The sequence below is a fragment of the Xenopus laevis genome, chromosome 2L (assembly GCF_017654675.1).
Source record: "Xenopus laevis strain J_2021 chromosome 2L, Xenopus_laevis_v10.1, whole genome shotgun sequence".
NCBI classification, from domain to species: domain Eukaryota; kingdom Metazoa; phylum Chordata; class Amphibia; order Anura; family Pipidae; genus Xenopus; species Xenopus laevis.
In genome coordinates, this window is record NC_054373.1 from 29,882,355 (window position 1) to 29,896,277 (window position 13,923).

At 42.7% G+C, this 13,923-nt stretch overlaps 1 protein-coding gene across 1 annotated transcript; it reads right to left on the reverse strand.

The window, feature by feature from the left end:
* Positions 1-1,377: 1,377 nt before the first annotated feature.
* Positions 1,378-4,374, reverse strand: ubb.L (ubiquitin B L homeolog; the record flags this gene model as incomplete). The annotated part of the gene is given in 2 exon segments (NM_001086120.1): positions 1,378-2,522; positions 4,301-4,374. A coding segment is annotated over 1 exon segment (1,139 nt), but the record flags the coding sequence as incomplete, so codon positions are not given.
* Between the last annotated feature and the right edge of the window lie 9,549 nt (positions 4,375-13,923).

Genomic DNA, 13,923 nt, shown 5'->3' on the forward strand with positions numbered 1-13,923 from the left:
ATAGATTGTAAATTTGTTACAATTCCTTTAAGTGTGCTACAACCTACTTTTCAAATCTGCCCAACTAATGTCGGGCTGAAACCCAGGCAGATAGATGCCAGTCAGAGGGCACGGCCAAGAGTCTGCTTACCTGGGAGACTGTTCATGGCTTTAATGTTCACCTTTAGAGACCTTGTGAAGATTTCGTTTTTTAGGAACGTGTCAGTACCACTAAGTTTTTGACCATTTTTATGCTTACTAAATAGTTTTAAAGGAGGTATGTCCTGTGGGTAAAATATTTTTTCAGTTTTAAAACTGCAAACCCCAATCTTACTCTACACCAAAGCATTAAGGGTATTCAGGGTAGTTGTGTATAACGAAACAAGACAACAAAAGTGAGAAATGAAAACTTTATTGAGACCACACAATTACTGTTAAGAAAAATGAACAAAAAAATACATGCAGCAAAGTCTCATTGCACTTTAACCACCCCTCAGACGAAGCACAAGATGCAGGGTGGATTCTTTCTGGATATTGTAGTCAGAAAGGGTTCGCCCATCTTCCAGCTGCTTGCCAGCAAAGATCAACCTCTGCTGGTCTGGAGGAATGCCTTCTTTGTCTTGGATCTTTGCTTTGACATTCTCAATAGTGTCACTTGGCTCTACCTCAAGGGTAATGGTCTTGCCAGTCAGGGTTTTTACAAAGATCTGCATGCCACCCCTGAGCCGAAGTACAAGATGTAGGGTGGATTCTTTCTGGATATTGTAGTCAGAAAGGGTTCGCCCATCTTCCAGCTGCTTGCCAGCAAAGATCAACCTCTGCTGGTCTGGAGGAATGCCTTCTTTGTCTTGGATCTTTGCTTTGACATTCTCAATAGTGTCACTTGGCTCTACCTCAAGGGTAATGGTCTTGCCAGTCAGGGTTTTTACAAAGATCTGCATGCCACCCCTGAGCCGAAGTACAAGATGTAGGGTGGATTCTTTCTGGATATTGTAGTCAGAAAGGGTTCGCCCATCTTCCAGCTGCTTGCCAGCAAAGATCAACCTCTGCTGGTCTGGAGGAATGCCTTCTTTGTCTTGGATCTTTGCTTTGACATTCTCAATAGTGTCACTTGGCTCTACCTCAAGGGTAATGGTCTTGCCAGTCAGGGTTTTTACAAAGATCTGCATGCCACCCCTGAGCCGAAGTACAAGATGTAGGGTGGATTCTTTCTGGATATTGTAGTCAGAAAGGGTTCGCCCATCTTCCAGCTGCTTGCCAGCAAAGATCAACCTCTGCTGGTCTGGAGGAATGCCTTCTTTGTCTTGGATCTTTGCTTTGACATTCTCAATAGTGTCACTTGGCTCTACCTCCAGGGTAATTGTCTTGCCGGTCAAGGTTTTTACAAAGATCTGCATGCCACCCCTCAGACGAAGTACAAGATGCAGGGTAGACTCTTTCTGGATATTGTAGTCAGAAAGGGTTCGCCCATCTTCCAGCTGCTTGCCGGCAAAGATCAACCTCTGCTGGTCTGGAGGAATGCCTTCTTTGTCTTGGATCTTTGCTTTGACATTCTCTATGGTATCACTTGGCTCTACCTCAAGGGTAATGGTCTTGCCAGTCAGGGTTTTTACAAAGATCTGCATGCCACCCCTGAGACGAAGTACAAGATGAAGGGTGGATTCTTTCTGGATATTGTAGTCAGAAAGTGTTCGCCCATCTTCCAGCTGCTTGCCGGCAAAGATCAACCTCTGCTGGTCTGGAGGAATGCCTTCTTTGTCTTGGATCTTTGCTTTGACATTCTCAATAGTGTCACTTGGCTCTACCTCAAGGGTAATGGTCTTGCCAGTCAGGGTTTTTACAAAGATCTGCATGCCACCCCTGAGACGAAGTACAAGATGAAGGGTGGATTCTTTCTGGATATTGTAGTCAGAAAGGGTTCGCCCATCTTCCAGCTGCTTGCCAGCAAAGATCAACCTCTGCTGGTCTGGAGGAATGCCTTCTTTGTCTTGGATCTTTGCTTTGACATTCTCAATAGTGTCACTTGGCTCTACCTCAAGGGTAATGGTCTTGCCAGTCAGGGTTTTTACAAAGATCTGCATGCCACCCCTGAGACGAAGTACAAGATGAAGGGTGGATTCTTTCTGGATATTGTAGTCAGAAAGGGTTCGCCCATCTTCCAGCTGCTTGCCGGCAAAGATCAACCTCTGCTGGTCTGGAGGAATGCCTTCTTTGTCTTGGATCTTTGCTTTGACATTCTCAATAGTGTCACTTGGCTCTACCTCAAGGGTAATGGTCTTGCCAGTCAGGGTTTTTACAAAGATCTGCATGCCACCCCTGAGACGAAGTACAAGATGAAGGGTGGATTCTTTCTGGATATTGTAGTCAGAAAGGGTTCGCCCATCTTCCAGCTGCTTGCCAGCAAAAATCAACCTCTGCTGGTCTGGAGGAATGCCTTCTTTGTCTTGGATCTTTGCTTTGACATTCTCAATAGTGTCACTTGGCTCTACCTCAAGGGTAATGGTCTTGCCAGTCAGGGTTTTTACAAAGATCTGCATTCTGACCTAAAAATAAATAAATAAAGAGTTTAATTATGACAATGCATTGGCTAAACCTTAATTCAAGAGAGGAATTCAAATATTATGAGTCTGCACAGAACTTAGAAATAAAACTTAAAAATCTTGGCAAAAATAGCTTTGCACTGCTGGATGAACAGTTAAACTTTGAAGACAAAGCAGAACTGGTTCTATAAGTTGATCACTTTGTGGCCCAAAAAGGATACATGTGTATGAGTGCTCAAAACTGAAACCCCTAAAAAAAAATTGATTTTTAAATTCTAGAGGCAGAAAGTTAAGAGACTCAAATTCAGGCTAAAAATGATCTGCTTGTTTTTAGAGGTTAAACTAAGCTGTTAGTGTATTGGTGTCTATGCTGCCATGTAATATGGATCTAACAGTGTTCCAGAGCAGAAAAAGCAAGTGGGGGTATCTGATGGTACAGAAGTCCAAAGTATGCGTAGCATTATATTTTAATACTGTAATCCTCCTTTAAAACCACACTGTAGAATCTAGGGGATGCAAGGAAAAACTCTGATACCCAAGTAGTTTCACAAGGTTAGCGTTTAGTAAAACAAAATGTAACCTACTATAGTAAATCAGGGCCTTCTGATCAGCCTAAAATCTGCTAAATTGCTTTATAGTGTTATTTATGGTAGTGGCAGACAGGCAGATTAGTTGCCCAGCGACAAATCTCTATTGAAGGCGACTTATCTCCCACACAGAGACAAGGGTTCAGGAAAACGAGTAATAAACCCAACAAGCTACCACTATACACTATTGCTATTGTACAGGTTTAAATTCATGATGTGCGTACTTCTAATTGTGATGCACCGAATCCATTATTTTTGAATACCAAACCCGAATTTGCATGTGCAAATTAAGGATGGGAAGGGGGAAACATTTTTTACTTTGTTTTGTGACAGTTACACAATTTCCCTCCCCACCTCTAATTTGCATATGCAAATTAAGATAAGATTCGGCCGGGGCAGAAAGATTCAGCCGAATCCGTATCCTGCTGAACAAGGCCGAATCCCAAACCGAATCCTGGATTTGTGCATCCTTAGCTTCTAAAGAATACATCTGTTAATAAAATAAATAAATAAACATTTGGGAAACCTTAAAAAAACAATTGGAAAAAGGCTTGCTACGCCAGTGCTGGCATCTAGTATGTGCTTTTATGTCCATGGGGCACAAGCCAAACAGCAGGCTGTTAATTCTATATTTAGGCTTTGAGACAGGCAAATCAAAAATAGCATTCGGCTCATCTCATCAGGATCCTCAAACTCAACCATTACCCCCCATACAAGGAAAATGGGAAGCAGTCTAGGTAAAACAGTTCAATAAAAGTCAAAAGTTTAGAATTTAAAAAGAAAAAGAAAAGTAAATTTATTCAGCCAATGAGCTTCCTTGCACATAATTCCCAGTATCCTGGTTACAGGAGGGGAGAGTTGTAGTAATAAAGAAAGACAAAGCCCCAAATAGCAGCTGAATTTTTATACATGTCAAGTCTCTATGGGAGGGCAGGGTCTCTCACCACCTGTTGAAAAACTACAATACCCACAATGCTTTGCATCCAACTACCATTAAATGCTTCAGAATCCCACTACTAGATTATGTTGGTGTCAAAAGATGGAAAGGCAGCCTGAAGTATTCATTTTATCACTATATTGTTACAGAAATACCCCAGAATGGGCACTTTAAGACAAGAATACAGGAGTCGCCATAACCGCATAAAGATAAAAGCATAGGAGTCAATAGAGCAGACGGTATAAAAGAAAGCTTACCTTATGAAGTGCTTACGATGCGTGTTCTTAATAAGTGCGTTCAATCGCTCCTTTACCAACAGCAAACGAGACGCTTTCGTATCGGTTATAGCCGGAGTCAGCCCAAGAGCCCTCTATTTATAGTCTTAAAGGATGACATCACTCATGTACTCATGCGCGCCCGAAAGAAAACATAGTTCCGGGCGTCCGGTCAGGTGATTTAGAAGATAAACTCTCGCTTCCCACTGTTATATTTTTTATTCATACGGCGGCAACAACTACTATAAAGATGTTAAAAGAAGAACAGTTAAATGTTCAGTATTTCGTAATATCTTGTTTCTGCACAGCGGCGCGGAGTGATACAGAACGGAGTTGTTGTCGCTACCTCCGGAATGTTCTAGGCAAAGGTGGGGGTCTGAGCCGTTTCTGATTGGCGGGAATTGACGCAATGGCTGTTACTAGGGCCGCCCGGCAGATTCTGAATGTTGCACAGTGAGGTTCCCGCCCAGACTTCGTTGCTGTTTGCTTTGTCATGATGTAGCGCAAATAAATGCATAACAGTTCATAGTGTTATATTTAGAGGACATGTGCGGGCATGTAGTGCCCAAGCTGAGCCCTAAGGAGTCAAGAGACGGCTTTAACCAGGCCCCCCACAATTACAGGGGTATCTTGAGGGGATCTGTATTAAGTTGGCCATTAGACGCAAAGATCTGACTTCGTACGATTTTCGGAGCATGTGTGTAGAGTCCCGAAATTTTTTGTCCGGCAAATATCGGTCGTCTGGTCGATCGGACAGGTTAAAAGATTTCTATTGGCTGCCGATAATATCTCTGCGTGTATTGCCGATCTGACAATATTCAGTGGGAGACTGTCACTAGCTTTTGTCGGACATAACTTTCGTACGATTGCTGTCAGGTGCAGAACATCATCTGATCTAAAAACGCAGCAAAAACGGCACGTCTGGCCTTGCCCTAACTATATTCTTGCCATTTTTTTCCTATTAATAACATCAGCATCAAGCATCATTCTTACCCACTGTCCGACTGCCGGGCCAGACCCCATCTCCCCATATTTCGAATCACCCAAAAAAAAACTTGGCACCGTTCGCGCATGCGCGATAGGTGGCGCCGTTCTCGCATGCGCCTTGATGCGTGTGTGCGCGCCGAACGGCGCCTCAGTAGGGGCCGGGCAGGGAGGCCGGAGGGGGGCCCTGACCAGTGGTCCCGGTGGGCCCCGGGCTCCCCAGTCTGACCCTGTTCTTACCGGCCAGGCCAGTAAAATACCGGCCAGTTGGCGACCCTACTTGTAGTAGATGGATGGAAGCTAATTGCTGATGGGTTATTGCCCAGGTTCAAATTTGTTCAGTGTTAGTACATGAGCCCCACTGTGTATAGGTAGACATACACGTTAAGATCCGCTCACTTGCCAAGCTTTAATGTATGTAGCACGGAGCATCACGTACAGTCTTGTGTTAAAAAGTCACAATACTTTATTCTTTCATAAAAATCAATACAAAAATCGCTTGTAAGTATAAGGAACCATTGCACTTAATGCGTTTCATAGCTCTACGGCCACTTTCCATTCTAAACCATGCTAAAAAGGTGCCCTCTGATAAAAATCATTAACCCTTTAACATCACCGACACACAGGGCTTAGAAAAAGACACGTAACTAAAACATGTTACATGTTAGTGTATACAATGTGTCAAATATTTAAACATGAGGTGGTATATACAAAAAACTTCCTTCGCTAATAATCTCCTATTCATGTCTCCCTTTCTAATCTAAAATTGGGGTTTATCTATAATACTGAAATTTCTTGTAACACGGAGCACTCGCTAGGCTAAAATCACTCTTTTATTAATCATTCATTTCAAAATCATAGAGCACAAAAAAAAAATAAGCGTGTATTTTTTGTGCGCTCTATAATTTTAAAATGAATGATTGATAAAAGACTGATTTTAGCCCCGCGAGTGCTCAGTGTTACAAGAAATTTCATTTGGACTTTACGCTACAAGGAGCATCCTACACGTAGCAGCACAGTGCAAAGGTACATGGAACAGTGAGTGCTCCCTCTGTTTCCTTTTCCTTTACTTATAATCTGGAAACAAAGCTTAGTTGCATCACAATGTTCCACTTGTATATGTTTAGCTATCGCAGACTTCATATCCCCTCTCTCAACAGTCGAACAGTCAACAGTCAAACCAGCCTGCTCGACATCTGCCCAATTTTTGGCTAAAATCAGTCTAAAGGGCCCAAACCAGTTGATTAAATCTGCCCGTTTATTGCCACCTTAAAGGAGAATTCAACCCCTTATTAAATAAAACCCTACCCCCTTACCCTACATAGACCCCCCTCCCTCCCCCCCCAACTAGCTGCTACCCCGGGTAAATGCCCCTAACTTTTTACTTACCCCTCAGTGCAGATTCTGAGCATTGGAGTTCACGGCAACCATCTTCTTCTTCGGTCATCTTCGGGACTTCTTCTGGCGCTTCGGCAATTTCCATGACTGTTGTCATATGCGCAGTTGTTCGGGACCGGCAGTCTCCTCCAACTGCGTATTTGCCGATACGGCACTTACATCCCGAAGTGAAGAAGATGGCTGCCGTGATTCCGATGCCCTGAATCTGCACGAGGGGTAAGTAAAAAGTTAGGGGCATTTAACCGGGGTAGCAGCTAGGCTGGGGGGGAGGAGGAGGGTCTATGTAGGGTAGGGGGTAGGGTTTTCTTTAATAAGTGTTTTGAATTCTTCTTTAAGACAGAATGACCCGCTTACTGTCATACAGGATATTATGATCTTAGGAAAACAGTAAACCTGAAAAACTTTTGTCCCTGTTTATGTTTTTTTACCACTATGCAGCTGCTCTAAAATACACTCCCACTTTAAGGAGACATGGCACAACACATGGTGAGTTCTGGCAGCTGCTGAAACAAGTAAATGTCATGCTTTGGCAGGATAAGAAACTAAACACTGAATGTGATTAGGAGTGCAATGGAGAGCAAGAGGGTTCAGCGAGACATCTAAATAGAGGCAATCATATGTGATATCAGTCAGCCAAAATAGAAATTCCATTAAAGGAGAGGGAAAGTCTTCTTCCGGCTTCTTCTTTCTTCAAATTTCCTGGGACAAATGCATGCATAGTTCAACAAAATAGCCAAATTTTTAGTTAACGTTTGGCTTTTCGCTCTACCCTGCATGCGTAACCATGCGAAGAAAGAGGACGACGGAAGAAGATCGATCCGTGGTGCTCGCTGGAAGAATCCAGGGCCGGTGCAGTTTTCTGCTGATAGGAGCACTGGCCCGGGTTTCAGGTAAGTATGTACAATCACTTGGGGGTGCATAACATTTGGCACCCACAAGTGGAAGAAGACTTTCCTTCTCCTTTAATAGGAATTTCAGTTTACTGGAGAGGAAGACTTTTTGATTTCTGAATTTTCGTGTGACAAAATTTTTTTGGAGGGGGGGAAATGACATTGTTCATTTTGAACATTGATACTGATATTGTAACTATATTTCCCTCCTGTACATAAATCATGATTTGTGGTGCATTGGTACATAAATAACATGTTTTGAAAATAGCAACCCCACACCATTGTGCAATTAACTGGACTAAAGTTGACAAACATTGTGGTGCAGATATGACAGCTGCTATTAATGCACTATGCTACAGACAGCACAGGGGAACTGAGAAACATGATAACTAGTATAGAAGGGCAGATGTTGACAAATGTGCTACAAATAGGACAGAAACATTGTGTTATAGGTAGAGAGACTCAGAGAAATTTGTCTAGACATTTTCTGTATTATTTGCTCTTTCTCAAAAAGTAAATGTTTCCATATTTATGTCAAATATTTGTTGGTAATTTAAACCTTTACTTCTGCAAAGATATAAAACTGTTCCACCTACATGACACACATGAGGAAGAAGTATTTTTTTACCCTTCTGGTCACACCTAGAAACAAGCAGATAATTCCAGATGACATTGTTTGCTTTCTCATACCAATATAAAAAAAAAACAGGTTTCTCAAAACAGGTTTTTTTTTTACCTAATGCTGTGCAGCTTAATGGGGTTATCCCACTAAGTTAAAGGATTCTATAACACTCCCTAAAAATAAGCTGCAATTAATATTATTTTTTTCCTCTTTTGCAAAGTTTTTACTTCTGGTCCTCTCTGGCTGCCTTAAGTTGGCCAAAGACTTGGCAGAAGACTTTGATATTGGTCGGCTTGTGATCATGCAGGTCAGAGAACTTTGATGGCACCCGAATATCCGATCAATGGTCACAGGAAATATAGTCATTGTTACATCTATGGACACCTTAGGCAGGCCTGCCTCCAATATTGAGGAAATCTATGTAGTCACTGGTCGTGTTATCTGCTAAGTGCGCTGAGAGTCAATTGGAAGTGAGTATACATGGTGCCGAAGAGTAAAGATGGATATAAATCCACAGGTAATATCATACAAAATTATCTGTGCATGTATGGTGGCTTGCCAGCAGGGTCGGACTGGGCTGGCCAGACACTGAGAAAATACCTGGTGGGCCTGTTGGCCCAGACCTGTTCCCTGCGCAAAGTCTACTGCTGCTTCTAAACTTCCTCCCTGGTCCCCCCCTCGTGCCCATTAGAAGGAGAAGGTAGGCGCAGGGTGCCTGAGGAGGGTTGCAGCTGGGGCAAGGGGTCCCTTGGTCATTCATATGCTCTCTATTGCAGAGTGCACGAGATTGGCATATGTATGACTGCCTCAATGTCATACTTAGGCACCATATGTACTATGTGCAAGGAGTTTGTATGTTCTCCCTTTGCTTGCTTGGGTTTACTCTGGGTACTATAGCTTCCTTTCACAAACCCAAACTACTTAAAGGAACAGTGACAGGCCATCCCCCATGCCAGTCGCTGTGCGAGAGAGCCAGGCAGGGCTGCGAGGCGTTCGTGAACAAGTTTGGCTTCCAGTGGCCAGAGCGGCGGCGCTGTGAGAATTTCCCAGTGCACGGAGCGGGGGAGATCTGCATGGGACAGAACACTTTGGATAACAGCGCGTCCGGCGGTGTGTGGAGTGCTTCTCGGAGGACAGTTACCGGACAGCGGCACAGAGCACCAAGAAGGAGGGCTGTTGTATCTGAGAACTTTTTACTCCAGCAATGCCGACATCGCCTTCCACACGCTGCCAGTAGAAGATGGGAGAAGAAATCGAGCACCGCACAATGGATTGTCGTCGCCCTGTCGCCTTTTCTGTATAAATTCTGTCGAAGAGCTATGGAATGTGGTGGTGCTATATGAATGAAGGATAATGGTAAACAACATCAACGACTAGCTCTATTTGAATTGGCCATGCCAGTAAAATATTGTCCCGGTGGAATACCAACTCATAACTAGGGTTGCCACCTGGCCAGTAAAAATTATGGCTGTTCCCAATGTTATTAATAGGGAAAAAAGATAAATATATAGGAAGGCCGGTATTTTTTTCCAGAAATGGTGGCATCCCTACTCATAACCAACGCATAATTTATGGATAAAAGTCTTTTTTATCTGAGCCATGGAGTGTAGAAAATACTTTAATGCTGCAATGGTGCACAACACAGGCTCACATGGACTCATAGAGGCTTGCATGACTTTAATTTAAAGGAGTGTTATGTGAAACTGGTGGGGGAGGAGGGAAGTTGTTTGTTGGAACAGTGCATACGTGGAACGGCAATCTGCTGTGTCATCCTGTACTACCAATGTATAAGGGGCAGCAGCTGATGTTTGTGTACAGATCTATGGGGGAATGTATAATAAAAAGTCTCATGTTTGCCCACATCTAATAACCCAAAGCAACATTGAGATGTCTGTTTTCAAATAGCTGACCAGCAAATGCTACCTGCAGTAAACACAGCAACCTAGCAATTCAAAAACAGCTTATGCAAAGATGTTACAGCTCCCCTTCTGTTATGCAAACTGTGCCTGAATGTGGCTATGCAGCCTATTATTTACTTAAACAGACGCACTAGCAGATTTCAGCCAGAACAGCAGTTGTAAGTAGGAAATCTAGTAAAACTCTCTAATGTTACGCTAAGCGACCTTTTTATTTTAAATGCAGCGCATGTAGATGAGGCAGATAATATCGTCTGTGACTTCTTTTGGAAAACAATGGCAATGTTTTGGGCCTGTACAGGGCCCTTTGTCAAACCGGGCTTGACAAAGGGCCCTGTATGGGCTTTAAACATTGCCACTGCTTTGTGAGTGAATAAAACATCACCTGTTTCTGTTTCGCAGCACAAAAGTGCCATTGTTGTTTTTGTTTTTCAAGTTAACAATTTCTTATAGTTTGGGGCCCTACACGTTGGAGGCACCTGACATCAACAGGTGTTTTATACTGGCGGAAGCACTTCATTCTATGTCTGGGAAGAGATTATAGCCTAGTGAATTTGGCTGTTCATGGGGATTAGAAATGATATTCAAGAAAACTGAAGGACCATAGATTGGACAGTCCTACTCCGTGGCGTAACTACAGTCCTCCAGGCCCCCCTGCAAAAAAATGTTAACAACTCCAGCGCACTCTAGGGATTTACTATTTCGCCAGAAATCCCATCCCCATGCACATCTCCAATTTACTAACAGGTGTAAAGGACTATTCGCTAGCGAAAGAGACCATCGCTAGTGTAGTTTTGCTCCCTATCGCCAGACGGATTTTTGCTCAGCCGAACGATCGTTAATCCGTAAATTGACTAAAGTGTGAATTTTACAGAACTTTACCTCTTTCATAGTTACATAGTTACACACACACATGCCACATATGTTTTAGGTTGGGCTCATGTCTATGGCATAGAGGATCTCTTTTGGCTTCTTTGGACATTTGTAATGATAAAAGGCCACTTCAAGTATTTGCACCAACCTCTTTAAAAAAAGACGCCTATACGACCTATATGTACCCGCCCTATTCAAATTGGCCTAACGAAGTTTCGCTAGGCAGAAATGAACGCTAGCGAAAGTTTGCTATGAAATGCTTGCGCTAATAAATCAACGCTAGTGAAACTACGCCAGCGTTCGGCTACAGAGACGCAACTTTGCATATTTAGTGAATTAGTATAGTGGTAACGAATTTTACGCCTGCCAAAGTGGTGCGGAGTGTGGTGGAGCCTTCGCTGGTGGAAATTTGCCCTTTAATGAATTTGCGCCTCTGCCCACGAGCCCGCTCCCACCCAATGCAAGTTACATTTGTGTCCCAGATATCAGCAATTGAGGGGGATTTCTCTTGAGCTGTAGGACCAGCAGACCCCCTGGCCTGGGCCCTCCAGCAACCGTGGGGTCTTCTTCTTCTTTAGTTACTCCTGGTCCTACTTGATAATATTACCCTGCAGGCCTTATTGCTTCATTCTCTACGACTTATAAAGAGTGCCCTGTTTCTAAGTAAACTTTTATACTATCTGTGCCAAGTACTGAGCGAGAATCATGTTTCACCACAGTTTGATCTAGATTTGGAGGTTGATTATTTGGGACAGCTGGCTTATATACTAAAATAGTTTGAGAGGACATATATGTCAGCAAGAGAGCTGAATACAATTTTATGCAATCCAGGCTCCAACAAAGATTAACCCAGATTCATCTGGATCAACTTTGTGCTCTTGATCTGGAATGTCAGTTGAGTGGGCGAAGTAATCAGGTGACTTGTAGACGTGGCAATAGCAGGTTACATTTTCCTACATAGCAGTCATGGAAAGCTGTAAATGGAATTCACGATAAGCGGGAGGGTAAGGTTCAATGATTAGAGATTAACAGCAATGACCTACATAATTAGAAATAAGAAAGAGGATATAGAATTATGTATGAGGAATAAGGGATTAAATACCATTTGTAATACAGGTATAGGATCCATTATCTGGAAACCCATTAACCAAAAAGCTCTGAATTAAGGAAAGGGCATCTCCCAAAGACTCCATTTTAATCAAATTATTCAAATTTATTAAAATGATTTCCTTTATCTCTGTAATAATAAAACAGTACCTTGTACTTGATCATAACTAATATGCAATTACTCCTTATTGTAGCAAAACAATCCTATTGGCTTTATTTAATGTTTTTTATTATTTATATATTGTTATAAAACATTGTAATTTCATGCTCTGCTTACATATAATTTTAAAGGATTATGAACTACTGCAAATAATTCAGCTCACACACAGTTCCAGGTAGTCTGTTCCAGTATCTAAACCTAATCCTTCCCAAGATCTCTTCTGAAAAAGGCCGAATCCTGGCCGAATCCCAAACCGAATCCTGAATTAGGTGCATCCCTACCATAAAGATAACATCTGGTTTTCTAAATTCTAGTTTGGAAACGTAAATGTAAACTGCACAGTCTAACATATTTCTTATATCAGAAATAACTTTCTTTTTCTCAACCTCAATTTCACATGACGTTTGTGCAATAGCTGCTTTTACTTGCCTGAAGGAACAGGGAAACATTTCTTGTAATAGAGAACTGGCTGGCCTCCAGATCCCATGATGGGCCGGGACATACAGATAATTCCAGTAAGACAGAGAACACAGCTACCTTGTGTCATATGCCTGATTCATGAGGTGAGTAATAAAAAGCATATGACATGTACACTTGGGCAAAAGCATTTGCCTTTGTAACCCCATAAGAATCGAAAGCAATGTACCATTTATTAATAGTACAATTTGTTGCATACACATCATTTTTATGCTGCTTAAATCAATGTCATACCAAGAAAAGGTGCAGCAGTTCCCTCCTGGTAAATTGTATTTAAATGTATACTTCTTTCAATAGCACTGTACCGCAAATGTACTCATTGTGCTTAAATGGGGGTACAGTAATAATAAATGTAACTGGGAATAAATACAAACAGTACATGCCAGGAGTCTTAATACGGTGGAGCTACAATATATGGAATACCTAGAGCAGAAGTAAGTTTTTCGCTCAGCCCACTTTAATTCTCCCTAGCTGCATTGATAAGTACAGGGCAGCCATCAGGGGGGACAGGGGGGAGAGTTGTACGGGGCCCCGAGGGTAAGGGGGGCCCCGGCCACACCACACTTACTTGATTATCCGGGCCTCCCATCTTTCTGAGAGCTGCTGACTTCGGGAAGGCATGGACGTTTAAGGGGCCCTGGCCACCAATTTTCTTATAATGTGGGGGGTGGGCATGGCCACCAATTTTTTTTCTCATGTGGGGTCCTAGCCACCAATATTTTTTAATGGGGGGCCCTGGCCGCAAATGTTTTTTTATTTGGGGCCCTGACCACCAATATCTTTTTATTTTTTATTAACATGTGGGAACCCTAGCCACCAATATTTTTTTTGTTTTTTTACTGTGTGGTGGGGAGGATGGACCTGTAGGTGGGGCTTGCTTGCGGTGGGCGCAGCCCAGGGGGGCCCAGGAAATTTAGTCGAACGGGGCCCTACGATTTCTGATGGCAGTCCTGGATAAGTACAAGAAATGGTTAATATTCAGTTAATGGACCAGGAAAGCCTGATTCACAATACGTTAGGTACTTCCACCCACAGCGAAACCAAGTGCTAATTCTGAAGGGGATGCTTAGAAAAAAGTAAATGGTGGCACAACACTGGGTTAAGAAAGGAGTACCATCCCTGGGACAAAACTTTGTGACTGGTTTCACTGAGTGGTGCCTAACAAAGCAGTGAATCAG